At 36.9% G+C, this 13,424-nt stretch overlaps 1 protein-coding gene and 1 pseudogene across 1 annotated transcript in view; one reads left to right on the top strand and one right to left on the bottom strand.

The window, feature by feature from the left end:
* Nucleotides 1-13,424, top strand: part of PAWR (pro-apoptotic WT1 regulator) — a 103,878-nt gene that overhangs the window by 66,906 nt on the left and 23,548 nt on the right. The window contains 1 exon segment of the mRNA XM_055341765.1: nt 9,400-9,434. Coding sequence (XP_055197740.1) covers nt 9,400-9,434 — 35 coding nt within the window.
* Nucleotides 3,166-3,728, bottom strand: LOC129520453 (60S ribosomal protein L15-like; annotated as a pseudogene).

The following is a 13,424-nucleotide window of genomic DNA, read 5'->3' as shown; positions in this document are numbered from 1 at the left end:
ATCAGCTCCATTTAAGTTTTTTCAATGTATTTAACCATTGATTATAACTTCTATCCAAATACTTCTTGACTTATAAGCTCTGGTTCTTAGTTCTTGATCAGTGAATATTTGCTGTCTGACTGGTGAAGGAAATAGGAATAATAATTTAGAAATAGGAAAAATAATTACCTCTTTGCTTTTAATAAAGTTAGAATTAGTGAATCTGAGTGGACAATTCTGCTCTAGTCTGATATTTGCATTAGAATTACATAGCAAATAACCGAATAGGCAAGTTTATACAAAGTCAGATATTTTAATGTAGTAACAAAATACCATATGTAGTATGTTTTTTAGGATTTTATTTCTTTAAGAGAGAAGAGCACAAGCTAGGTGAGGAGTAGAGGGAGAAGCAGACTTCCCGCTGAGCAGGGAGCCCAATCTAGGGCTTGATCGTGGGACTCTAGGATCACGACCTGAGCCAAAGGCAGAAACTTAACTGACTGAGCCACCCAGGTGCCCCCCCGCCCATATGTAGTATTGTGAATTCACAGAAGCATCTGTACTTCTGTGTAATTATACAAATCAAACTCAATTTCAAATTAGCTGTTATTTTGGGGTTTTTATGGCAAAGGAAATTGGGAGTCGATGGTGTTGGAATGCCTCTACCTAAAGCGAACTAGTCCGCAGAATTGTTTAAACTGTAATTTGAGAGTGATCTTGATTTTATGTGAATTTAATGACATTTTGAGACCTTAAGCTACTCTGTTGTCTTTGCAAAGTTCAGTTTGGACTTTAAAAAAAAAAAATTTAGGGCAGCCCCGGTGGCGCAGCGGTTTAGCACCTCCTGCAGCCCAGGGTATGATCCTGGAGACCCTGGATCGAGTCCCACGTCGGGCTCCCTGCATGGAGCCTGCTTCTCCCTCTGCCTGTGTCCTCTGCTTCTCTCTCTCTCTCTCTCTCTCTCTCTCTCTGAATAAATAAATAAATCTTTAAAAAATTTTAAAAACCCATTTATGTATTTAAGTAATCTCTATACCCATGTGGGGCTCAGACTCATGACCCTGAGATCAAGAGTTGCATGCTCTTCTAATGGAACCAGCCTCCAGTTTTTGGCTTTTAAAATGCATTTTCTTCTGATACCACTTTAAAAGGAGTTTCTGGGCAGTACAAACATCTCCCCATTTTCTCTATGAATTTGCAAGATTATGATAAAAAGGCATTTGACAGAGAGAGGCAAAATATTTTGAAGTAGTTTGGAAATGCAGATGCAAAACTCCTTTGTTGTCTGCTCTTTGAGGCAGATAAACCGATGTGAAGAATGATGGAAGTGATGCAGATTTATCTGTTCCTCTGTATCTAGGTTGATGTTACTAGAAGTACCAGCCCTGTTAGAACATGGTGTAAGCTAACAAGCAATGTTTCTCTCAGTATCTGTGTGGACTGTTCATAGTCTAAAGTATCTTTGTATTCTTTGTTTAACAAAGTTGAAGGTAAACCTGGATATACTCCAGGTGAAGATAGAAGCTTAATTTATTGGGATAGAGACAATACAGTATATTTATTAAGAGTTTAAACCTGATTTTAATTCTTGGTCATGCCACTTACTCTGGTATACTCAAATAGCACCAGGGAACAATAGCTTTTAGAAAGAGAGCTGTTATTTTACATGGATACATGTAAAAGCAAAACTGATAAACATTTTGTTCAACTTTAGAGTATCCTTTCTTTTTTTAATGTGTATAGTAGTTAACACAAATATCTTACTGATGGAAATCCTCAGTGGTCAAAATTTTTTTACTTTTGTAAATAATACTGGAATTAAATCTGTTAGAGACTAAACTGGTGTTTTGAATTATTTGGCCAAGTTTCCAGTAATAAACTTTTGGGCCAAAAGGGCTTAAGTATTTAAAAAATTTCTGCTTAAGTATTTAAGTATTTAAAAAATTTCTGCTACATATTGCCTAAATTTAAGAAAAGTTTTTTAGTTTATATAATCAATGGCATTTTGTGGGAGGGCATTTATGAGTTTTATGTTTCTTCTGTTTTTTTTTAATATGTTCATTGATTTTCCTCTTAAAACAATTTCAATCTTAATGAAGTTACAGGTATTGTATAGAGAACTTTGGCCCCTAAATTGTTTGAGAATGAGTTGCTAATCTCATGCCCTATTACCCTCAGTATTTTACTATGTATTTCCTTTTTCCTTTTTAAAAAAATTCTGATGAAAGCCAACTTTAATTTTTTATCCTCACTCTTAAAAGGTTGTTTGATAGCTACCAGTTTCCCAAACCTAGCATTGATCACTAGCCCACAAATCTTTTTTTTTTTTAGCCCACAAATCTTAAAGTAAATGCTTCTCGTTTACCTAATGTTCAGTTTCAGTACACACCAGTGTAAATACCCTTACTAACTGTTGTGTATGAGATTTAGTATTCTACAGATCCCATAGGGTTGTGGGATAAAACCAGAAGCCTCCATCTTTTATAGGAACTCTGGTGGTGGAGACCAAGGCAGTTTTGCTGAGGTTAAGCAGGATATACCATCATTTGTAAGAGAACCCTCTTGCAACAGATTTATTCAGTTCTCCTAAAAATGGTGGAATTCTCTTAATTTATTCTTTCAGAAGCAGCAGTTACATAAATGGAATATTAAATTAAACCTAAAGATGTGGGCCCTAGTTAACTTTATTATTCTTCATGTGATTTTACATATATATTTAAGATATCTAAAAGATTAGGAAATTCTTCACGTTTCTAATGAAATCTGATTTTAAGAAGCTTCTTACTGAACCCCTAGAAACAGCCATTTGAGAGTAAACCAGCAAAGCATTACATCATCTCAGTGAAGCTGTAGGTTTTATTACATGCACCAACAGATCTACGTGGCTAGCTTCTGCAGTCCACTTTTACAGAATTTATATTATACCTGTTATTCCAAATAGCATTGTAAATATTGATGTATAAACTCTATAATAAAGCGAAGATAAAGCGTTTATCTTACAAGAAACAGAGATATCCTACCACTTACAGTTTTCAAACATTATTGCACTTTAACTTTCATAATTTGACAGTGCATTCATGGAACATTCTGCAGACAACTTATTTTAACAGATATATTAAGGAACACTTAATTTTACAAGCATTACTTATCTTAGCAGTAATGGTGGAGCTGGAAAGCATTGCATCTTCATGCCACACAGCAAGAACCCCCAATACCTACGGTAGAACTTGTGACTCTTTCCAAGGCCACATTCTTGAGGTCTGCAGATGTTAGTCGTTGTATCTCCCTGTGGTTTGGTGATCCACTGGGTGTCAGGATTTCTTTTGATAGCTTTTTGGAATAGGTTAGTGAAGATAACCTCAAAGAATTTATACGTGGAATCTTTGCCAACCCAGTAAGAATTCAGGACTCTCAGACCCCACAGTGGTGTCTAGCTCTGTCCTCTGCAACAGACTGAAGGCTCCAGGCAGACTTTAGCTGGTTAACATCATGATGGACAGGCTTGCCATAGGTCACACCGTTAGAGACTGGGTGTTTGCGGCCACCACGTTGCGCATGAATCCTATATATGATATGATCTTGCTTGGCCTTTTACCCTGGTCTGTGCGCTTTTTTAGGCCAGGTTGGGCAGGGGCCTCGTGGAGCGCAGAGAGCTGGTGGTACTGCCAGCAGTGTACCCGGAGAAGAAAGTACATTACAGGGTACTGCTTCTTTCTCCGTAGCCCCTGGGTGTACTGCTGGGCACCCATCATGGCTTACCTTTGGGCTGATGACCGCCACCAGACCGAAAGGAAAGAGCCTCTTTCTCCTTGCTTGGGTATTTTCTACAATCTCCTATGTAACCACAGCATGGTCCTTAAAAATAAGAAATTAAAAATGACACATTCTTATCATCCAGTACTCAGACCTTGTTTGGGTTTCACTAGTTGTCCCAGTGATGTTCTAAAGTTTAGCAAAAGGATCTCATTCAGCATCACGAGTTGCATTTAGTTGCTGTTATTTCTTTAGTTTCCTTTAATCTGAAGCAGTTCCACAGTGTCTCTCTTTAAATTTCTTAATCTTCCCATTTTAAAAGACTACAGGGAAGTTTATGATTTTTCCCTTCCGTTTGGGTTACCTAATATTTACTCTAATTATATTCACATTATAGATCTTTGTCAGGAATATCACAGAATTGATGCTATGTTCTTCTCACTGCAATTCCTATTGGGGCACATAATTGTAATTTGTTCTATTGCTGCTGTTGATCACTCTGGTCATGTGATTAAAGTAGTTGTTTCCAGATTCTGCTTTCCCTTTCTTAATAAGTATTTTGTGGAACTGCTGATTCACATGAAATCCTTTAACAGGAAAAATATATATTTTTTTATGGATAAGTGCTTTGAATCCTGTAGATATCTTAATTCCCATAAGACTTTCTTTCTTCCTTTTTTTTTTTTTTATTTATGATAGTCACACACAGAGAGAGAGAGGCAGAGACATAGGCAGAGGGAGAAGCAGGCTCCATGCACCGGGAGCCCGATGTGGGATTCGATCCCGGGTCTCCAGGATCGCGCCCTGGGCCAAAGGCAGGTGCCAAACCGCTGCACCACCCAGGGATCCCCAGACTTTCTATCTCTATCATCTTCCTGTGTTTATATCTGTATTGACTCGCTGTTACTATCTTCTCTGATGGATTATATCCTGTTAGCATCCATATTCGTTTTCTATTGCTGCTCTAACAAATTACTACAAATTTGCTGTCTTAAAAACAGTACAAATTTATCATCTTAAAGTTTTGTCAATGGGAAGTCCTCCATGGGTCTCATTGGCCAGCATCAAGGACTAAAATCAGAGGCTAAAATCTGGACCAGGTTCGTTATTGGAGGCTCTAAGGACGAATCCATTTCCTTGCCTTTTCCAGCTCCCGGTGGCTACCCACGTTCTTTGGCTTATGGCCCTCCTTCCATCAAAGCCTGCACTGGTGGGTTGAGTACTTCCTACATCTTGTCATTCTGACCTTTCTTCTTAGTCATATCTCCCTCTGACCTCCTTCTACCTCTGTCTTCCACTCATTTAATGACTCCTGTGACTATATCGGGCCCATCAAATAATGTACATGTCTGGCTGCTGGCTGCCTACCTACCTACATCTATTTCTGTGGATACTAATTTATACTGATAACTTCTAATCTAATACTATAGGGTTTTATTGTAGTAGTTGTAACTCCCTTTTATGACATTGAGAAACTTGTTTCCCATTCTCCTGAATGTCTTCTGATTTGTTCCGTCCCCTTATATGTAACCTATCTCCCATTGCCTCCCCTCCCCATATTTATACCCTCTTCACCACAAGTGGGTTCTGACATCCCATGTTGACTGTCTTTGCTCACGACCACCCTGCTGACAGTCTTCAGGCTTGGGCATCGCATGCAAGGCTGGCTATAGGATGCCCTCCTTATGTTGCTTGAATTGTGACTCTCCATACTGGATCCCCCCACCACACACACACACACACACACACTCCCTGGGATTCCCTCCATGCACTGCTTAGCCTCTGTCATCCTGCAGTAGGCTCCTCTTCCTACTATCCTTGTTCATGTTCAGACTCTGAGACCTCAGGCTGGATTGTTTCTCCATGGAGACCTCTCATCAACCTGATTGGGTTTTCACACCTCCAAGCCAGACTACTACTCAGTATGGACACTCTCTTGATCCTGTTAGGGCTCTGGTATGTCACCCCTGTTCATCTCTTTGCAGAGAGGCTCTCTGCAAGGGCTATGAACTCCCCATGCCATGCCGCTTTTTTTTTTTTTAAACCTTCTGAGGCTCTAAAACTCTTCTGTGCCACCCTCTTGAAAGAATGACCATCACACCCTACCTGGGCCTCTTGATGTCCCTACGTGGTACTCTCTTCCTGATGTTGCCTCAGGACCTGACTTCCCTTCCCACTTTGTAGATACCCTTATTTCTGCTCTGGCCCTGATTTCTCCGGCCAAGCCAAGTCCCCCTGCTATGTGGATGTTCTCTGCAGTTAGCTTGGACCCTTTCTCTGTGCCAGGCAGCTCTTCATGTAGTTAGTGTTCCAGTACTCTGATACTGATTTGGGCCTCTTTATTTCCCTCCCATCTAGCTCTGCCTCACCTAATGGCTTTAGTACTGACTCATTTGGAAAGGAAGGGGAATAATGGGTTTTTCCTTTTTTAATCTTTGTTACTTTAATAAAGTTCTTGTTTAGTTTTTCATTTTCTTAGCTATTTTATCAATGATCCATTACAGATATTTTGTTCTGCATTCATCTTCAACAGCGTATCTTGTTACATTAAGTGTACCAGTATAGGCACTTGAAGTTAGTCTGGAAGGCCAGTTAGCATGCTATGCCACAATTTTATTGAGGATTATGGCTTCATCACTAATTAGTCTAATCGAATAACCTCAGTATTCCTTTGCTATATTTAGCTGGGCTTGTATTTCTCTGATCTTATTTCACATATGCTTTTATATTTGTTTATACTTTACAAGTTCTAATCTGCCACTGCACCTGTAAAGAAAATGCATGGGATTTCCTTACTGAGTGTTCTAAGCTTGACTGAAGCAGAATGTTTTATTTAAACTTACACAAAACAGTTTGTGCCTTGCCAACATTTTCTAAGCTCACTGTAGGTCTCTCCCCCTCCCGCTAGTAATACAAACCATCCCATTGCAGGGAAGATTATTTCAGGCAAAGTATAATTTTAAATTAGTTGTGTAATAGGCTTTGGGGTTATTGTAAGGTCTAATTACATAGTCTTTGAAACTTTAAGACCAATGTCAGTCTTAGCACTTACAGTTTTTATACGTAGTTTCAGTGATACTGGTATTTCTCCTACCTCCTGCCCCATTTAGAATGCACTTGTCAACTTTAACAGGTATACTAATTAATGAGTTGCCATCCTTTGCTTGGAAGTCTTTGTTGCCACAGAAATACAGAGGCTTCTAGTTAACAAATCTGAGGTGAAGTTTATATTTGTGTATTTAATGTGTAAAAACATCAAGCATTTTCCTTCTTAAAATTATAAGGGACTCTTGCACTATAGGGATTGATTTAGTTTTTTCTACCTAATATTTCTCATTCAAGAAATGCCCAAGTTCCTCTTTTTGGCAAGAGTATTAGAGATCACTTTAAATTCCATCTTTAATTGACCACTTTGAATGCAGAGGAGCAGCAGACTTACCTACCACTCCTCCCAATTTCTTCTGATACTAGTTCTCATACTAATATAGTCTATCCAGTTTGGGGAACATTCCATTGCTAAGGAATGTCATTTGATTACTAGAATTACTGTGAAATAGCCTTTAGCTACAAAATGCGTAAAAGACCCTATTTAAATATATCAATAAAGAATAAGCTTGAGTGTCTTCTGTCTGCTCAGAATCTTAACTATTGAAATAGTAGTAGTATAGAAATAAGCTTAAATTCTAATTCCTTACATATCTTGGATATGAACATTGAATGATTTGATCAGAGTTCTAATTCTACAAATTGCACCAAACTAGCAGTATGGAAAATATTGTGTGAAACTTAACTGCGATACGTTTTTAAGTGACTAGTTGTTTAAAAAAAAAAAAAAAGCTGCCAGAAAGATGGAAATCTGATATTACACAACTTCTTATTAGTATACTTAACTAGAAATTTGTCTAATACTGACCTTAAGTCTATTAAGTGGGTCAAAGTATAAAATTAGTATAATGCCACTATAGTTCAGTATTGCTAAAAACAGCCTTCATCTCACATTTTTGTACTTGTTAAAATTCTGCTCTAAATCTGTATTAATCAAAGTTTTACCACATTCAGGAAAATGCTTCTGTGTTAAGCTTCAAAAGTATTATTTATTGCAGTGTTGTTCATATCATTTCAGTGTATCAGCAACCCACAAATCGGTAAATCCAATAAAGGCTGTTCTCATTTAGCAATTCAGCATATTCCATTTCAGTAAAAGGCAGTCTGGGCAATCAAGCTGTCCATTTGGTGTCATGTTTTAAAATATTTCAATTATAATCAAACTGAGAGAGAAGTATTTTGGAAACTATGGCATTAGCATTTTTTGACTAGGTTTTATTAAGATGAAACTGCAAAAATTATTTGGGGAGCTGGGGCTATTAAGAGATTGAACAGGGGCAGCCCCGGTGGCCCAGTGGTTTAGCACCACTTTCAGCCCAGAGCCTGATCCTGGGGACCCAGGATTGAGTCCCACATTGGGCTCCCTGCAGGGAGCCTGCTTCTCCCTTTGCCTGTCTCTGCCTCTGTCTCTCTCTGTGTCTCTCATGAATAAATAAATAAAATCTTTGAAAAAAAAAAAAAGATTGAACAGGGGTGCCCTGGTGGCTTGGTTGGTTAAGTGACTGACTCTTGGTTTAGGCTCAGGTCATGATCTGGATGGAGGGATTGAACCCTGCACTGAATCTGCTTGAGAGTCTTTCCCCCTCCCTCTCCAGCTCCCTCTGCTCCTTTTCCTGCTCCCATGTACTTGCTCTCTCTCTGTTCCAAATAAATAAGTAAAATCTTAAAAAAAAAATTGAACAGAAAAATACCTGGTTGGGACGCCTGGGTGGCTCGGTGGTTGAGCATCTACCTTTGGTTCAAGACATGATCCTGGTTTGGGGATCGAGTCCCACATTGGGCTCCCTGTAGGGAACCTGCTTCTCTGCCTGTGTCTCTGCCTCTCTCTGTGTGTGTCTCTCATGACTAAATAAATGAAATCCTAAAAAAAAAAAAAAAAAAAAAAAAAAAAAAAAAAAAGACTAAGTTTAAAAAAGAGAGAAAGAAAGAAAAAGAAAGAAAGAAAGAAAAGAAAGAAAGAAAGAAAGAAGAAAGAAAGAAAGAAAGAAAGAGAAAGAAAAATACCTGGTTAATCGCAAGATAATAATTTCCCTACCCCAGTGGTTAATGTTAACTTTCAGCCACTTCCTTTTGGTTAGCATACAATCAACATGAACAGTACTTTCTTTTAATTTTTAGCTGTCTTTGAAAATAGGCATTAATCATTATACGTATGTGGTGAATCTTTTTTAAGTTGAATGCATAAAAAAGCAGAAGGGAAATCCATGTGTGTGTATATATACATATATATACAAATACCCACATATATATATTTGATTTTAATTGTGTTTTTGAATGCTCATTGGCTTCCATTAAGCCAATTGATTGATGAATGATGCTTCTTTTGTCAATTTTTTTTAAAAGTCTTCTAAATTAAAAATTTAAAGAAGTGTTTGGTTTTGTCTGAAAAATCAGATGTAGAGTCTTGTTTTGTTTTGCCAGCATTGTGAATTTTTTTTAAAGCAACACTTGTGCCAAATTAGTTTCTTTCAAAATTAGACATTTTTAACGGTTTTATGTTAATATCTGGAATTATGTTTTTGCACACTCACCCAAACTGATGTCATTATTTTTGCTTTACAGGAATCATCTAGAACAGTTTCAGGCAGATATAAAAGGTGAGAATCCTTAAGTTTTAACTTACAACATATTGTAGACATGACTGTAATGTCTGTCTGTGGCTTAACTAACTAGAACTGTTTCAAACAGCTTGTTGAAAATTAAGAAACCTTAATGTTGTGCTGTTAAGAAGAATTACATTGTAGGCAGGAACGTGGTAACGTCTGTCTGATTCATGACTTTGACGTACCCTGCTGTCTCTGAAAACTGCATACTGTGAATTTGTATGGAACTGGTGAAATTAGCAAAATAAAAACTGAGAATCATTTTCCCTTGTATATTTGAACTTTGAAAATACAAGAATACTACCTTTATTAGCTTGGGATGCCATAACAAAACACGGTAGACAGGATAGACTAAATAGAAACTACTTTTCTGACAATTGTGGAACCTGAAAGTCCTGAATCAGAGAGCCAGCAAGGTCAGGTTCTGGTGAGGGCCATCTTCTAGGTTGCGGACTAAGAACCGTCCTTAACCCTGGTGTGGAAGAGCCAAGGAGCTTTCTTACACCGTCCTTAACCCTGGTGTGGAAGAGCCAAGGAGCTTTCTCACATCTCTCTTATCTGCATACTGATTCCATCCATGAGGACTCTACCTTTGTGACTTAAGCACCTCTGAAAGACCTCTGGAAGGCCCCACCTCCTAATATTATCATACTGAACACGAGGATTTCAACATAGGAATTTTGGGGGAATGTAAAACATTCAGACCATACCAAGTCTTCTACACAATGAGTAATGCTTTTACCAGAAAATGTGTTTGACTGTGTATTTACATATATAGGAAGAAAATCAGAATTAAATATGTGAAGTTGTTTAATGGAGATGCTTGGGCTATTAGCTTCCTCTTTCCCGGGTGTTATCATAAGGTTGCAGAAGACGTTGGTCATACGTATGCTAATAATTGTAGAATAATGGTAAACATTATCAAGCGCTTATCATGTCCAACATGCTTTACATGGAGATATCTCATTCGATTCTCAACAGGTATCTTAAAAGAAAGGTACAGAAGGTACAATGTTTACTTTCATTTTGTAGATGAGAGAAGTGGGGTTTAAGAGGTAAAATAATTTTATGAGGATACAAGCTTGGCCAACAGTAAGTCTAGATTGGAACTCAGACAGCCTGATTCCAGAACACACATGCTTGCTTGCACCATCTACCTAAGTTTACATATATAAAACCTTTAATTTTCTCTATTTGTATGTTAACATTTGAAGTATTTGGTTGAAAGTTGGTTATTATATTCCATCTAAAACAAAACATTGATTCAGAGGAGCTCCAATTTCCATACTATTACATATAAATAAAACTCAATTTTTAAGTTTTACTATTGGCTGTAATATCTACTAGTGGTAGCAAGAGGTAAAAAGGCCAAAATAGTAGAGTAGGAAAGTCTGAAACTGTCTCAGGTGAACCTAGTATGTTTGCTGCTACTTCTTCAGTTTTAATTTCTGAGTAATTTTAATTTAGGTATAATGAAACCTGTGAATCTTTTAAGCATCTGACATTTATACATTGCTTAATAATTTTTACTTAACATGAATAGCTTAAACTGGAAAGAATCTTGTTTCTTTTGCCAGAAATTATTGCCAGTGAAATAGCTTTGATTTGGCTTATTTTCAGGCCACATTCTCAAACCAAAAAATTTTTTATCACTAGTTTTTGGTTTAGGGATAAAGATAAAACTTAAGTAACTTAATAAATGTATAAATATTTACTTGTTAAATAGTAAACCTTGAATTATAATTGACACTATTCAGATTACTGTTCTTTAAGTAGAATCAACAGGAGAATAATTTTCTTATAAATAGTCATCAAAAGGTTCATTAACATATCACTGTGTGAAGAAGATTGGTTTTCCATCATGTATGTTTTTATTTTTAAGCTTTCAGACCATTATTTTACTTAGGACCAGTTCCTCTGCTGGTACTTTTTTAATTTTCATGACCTAGAGCATGTTTTGTTACTTTTCAATTTTCAAAGATTTAGCCCTGTTTAATACTGTTATAAAACAAAATTTTTTAAAGCTTCTAGTCATTATTCACTCTGACTTCCAGCAATTCGTTTCTGCATGCAGTTTGGATACTGTCTAAAAAGAAAAAAATACTAAAACAACATAAAACCTAGAATCTTTATTTAAAATTATCTAGAGGAATTTGTTAAATCATACATCAACAATTCATTACTGTCATTAATCTCTGAAGTTTGGATACTGTCTAAAAAGGAAAAAAATACTAAAACAACATAAAACCTAGAATCTGTATTTAAAATTATCTAGAGGAATTTGTTAAATCATACATCAATAATTCATTACTTTCATTAATTTCTCAAGTTGTAGCAATGACTAGAGAATAGATGTTCTTGCAAAGGGTGTCTGCTGACTTAATGGGCATTTTAAAAAAAGGAAGAATGGCTTAAGAATAGAAATTTGTCCTCATCTGTTAGAAAATGTTTTCAGTGCACCAGATAGCTTATGTTATACTGTATACACCTTTTTTTTAAAGGTGTATGACAAATAGCTGGACAAATCGTTAAAAAGTCATTAGAGGATATAATGACAAGATTAGTTTGTATATGTGCTGTTATAATTAAATATATTTTTTCTTACAAATATCAAGGATGTACTTTTTCAGTATTGAGTCTCTTAAACACTATAGTTAGGCTGTATTTTATTCATCAACTCTTGTTTATGCAGAGCATCTCTTATATATTGACTACTTTCCTTTTTAAAATGTATTTAGAAACTATTTGGAGGTGAGAGGATCATGAAATCTCTGAGACTCAAGGTTTAGGAAAGATGGATCAGTATGTTTTTGTAGGTTTTTTTTTCCAATATATGATTTAAAAAAAAAAGATTTTATTTATTTATTTATGAGAGACACTGAGAATGGGGCAGAGACACAGGCAGAGGGAGAAGCAGGCTCCATGCAGGGAGCCCGATGGGGGACTCGATCCCGGGTCTCCAGGATCAATCACATCCTGAGCCAAAGGCAGATGCTCAACTGCTGAGCCACCCAGGCATCCCGTGATTTTTCTTAATATGTTTACTTGGTTAAGTTTATAGACCAATAGTTAAAGTTTTTTTAAAGGACAAGACAGGTTATTAGCTTGTAGATACCCTGCTTGATGTGATATCTAAATAAAACTGTCATACACCTTAAAAAGGGGGGGGGGCAAGACAGTTCTAAGTGACTTGCAAAGGGCAGGATTAACCAGGGTGTATAATTTACCATTTTTATTTAAGCGTATAATCAACCATCAGGAATGGTTCTGAATAAAAAATATGGGAAGCACGTTAAGACAAATATCATTCTCACATAGTAATTAACTGATCCCTTTGTTTTCACAAATATATTTAATGCAGTATTAAGTGTTCTAAGTCCCCTTCCCCTCTAATAACCTTACATGGGATATATTTATGTAGCCTTTAATAGTATGCAAAGCACCTTGACATAGGTTACCCAACAAATAGGTTGGGGGGCAGACATCATCTTTCCAAAGTGAGGAAAAAGGCTTTACTTTGTGAACCCTTTGGTATACCACATTCCCTCTGAGCAGAAATTAGTTAAGTTACAAGAGAAGAAATATTTTTATTTTTTATTTTAAAGATTTATTTTTTATTAGGGCGGGGCTGTGCACATGCTGCAGGGGTGGGGAGGAGCAGAGGGAGAGAGCGAGAAGCAGATTCCCCGCTGAGCTGGTCGCAAGGCTTGATCTCATGGAGGTCAGTGAGAGTGTGACGGGAGCTGAAGTCAAGAGTCCAGTGCTTAACCGACTGAGCCACCACAGGGTCTTGCTTTTATAAAGTATGTGAACACATCATAATATGAACGTTAGAAAGAATAAGCATTATCTTAGCTAAAACGTAGGTGCAAAATCCTATTTCAGACCCGTAGTGTTTCATGTTACTATTGTACTTCTTTCTATAGCTATAACGCATGTACCTTTTTCAGGACTTTTCTTTCCTTATAATTTTTTTCAATTACT

Source organism: Nyctereutes procyonoides, unplaced genomic scaffold (assembly GCF_905146905.1).
Source record: "Nyctereutes procyonoides isolate TBG_1078 unplaced genomic scaffold, NYPRO_anot_genome, whole genome shotgun sequence".
Lineage (NCBI taxonomy): Eukaryota > Metazoa > Chordata > Mammalia > Carnivora > Canidae > Nyctereutes > Nyctereutes procyonoides.
The sequence above is the reverse complement of the archived record's forward strand: the minus strand, read 5'-3'. Positions and strand labels throughout refer to the sequence as shown.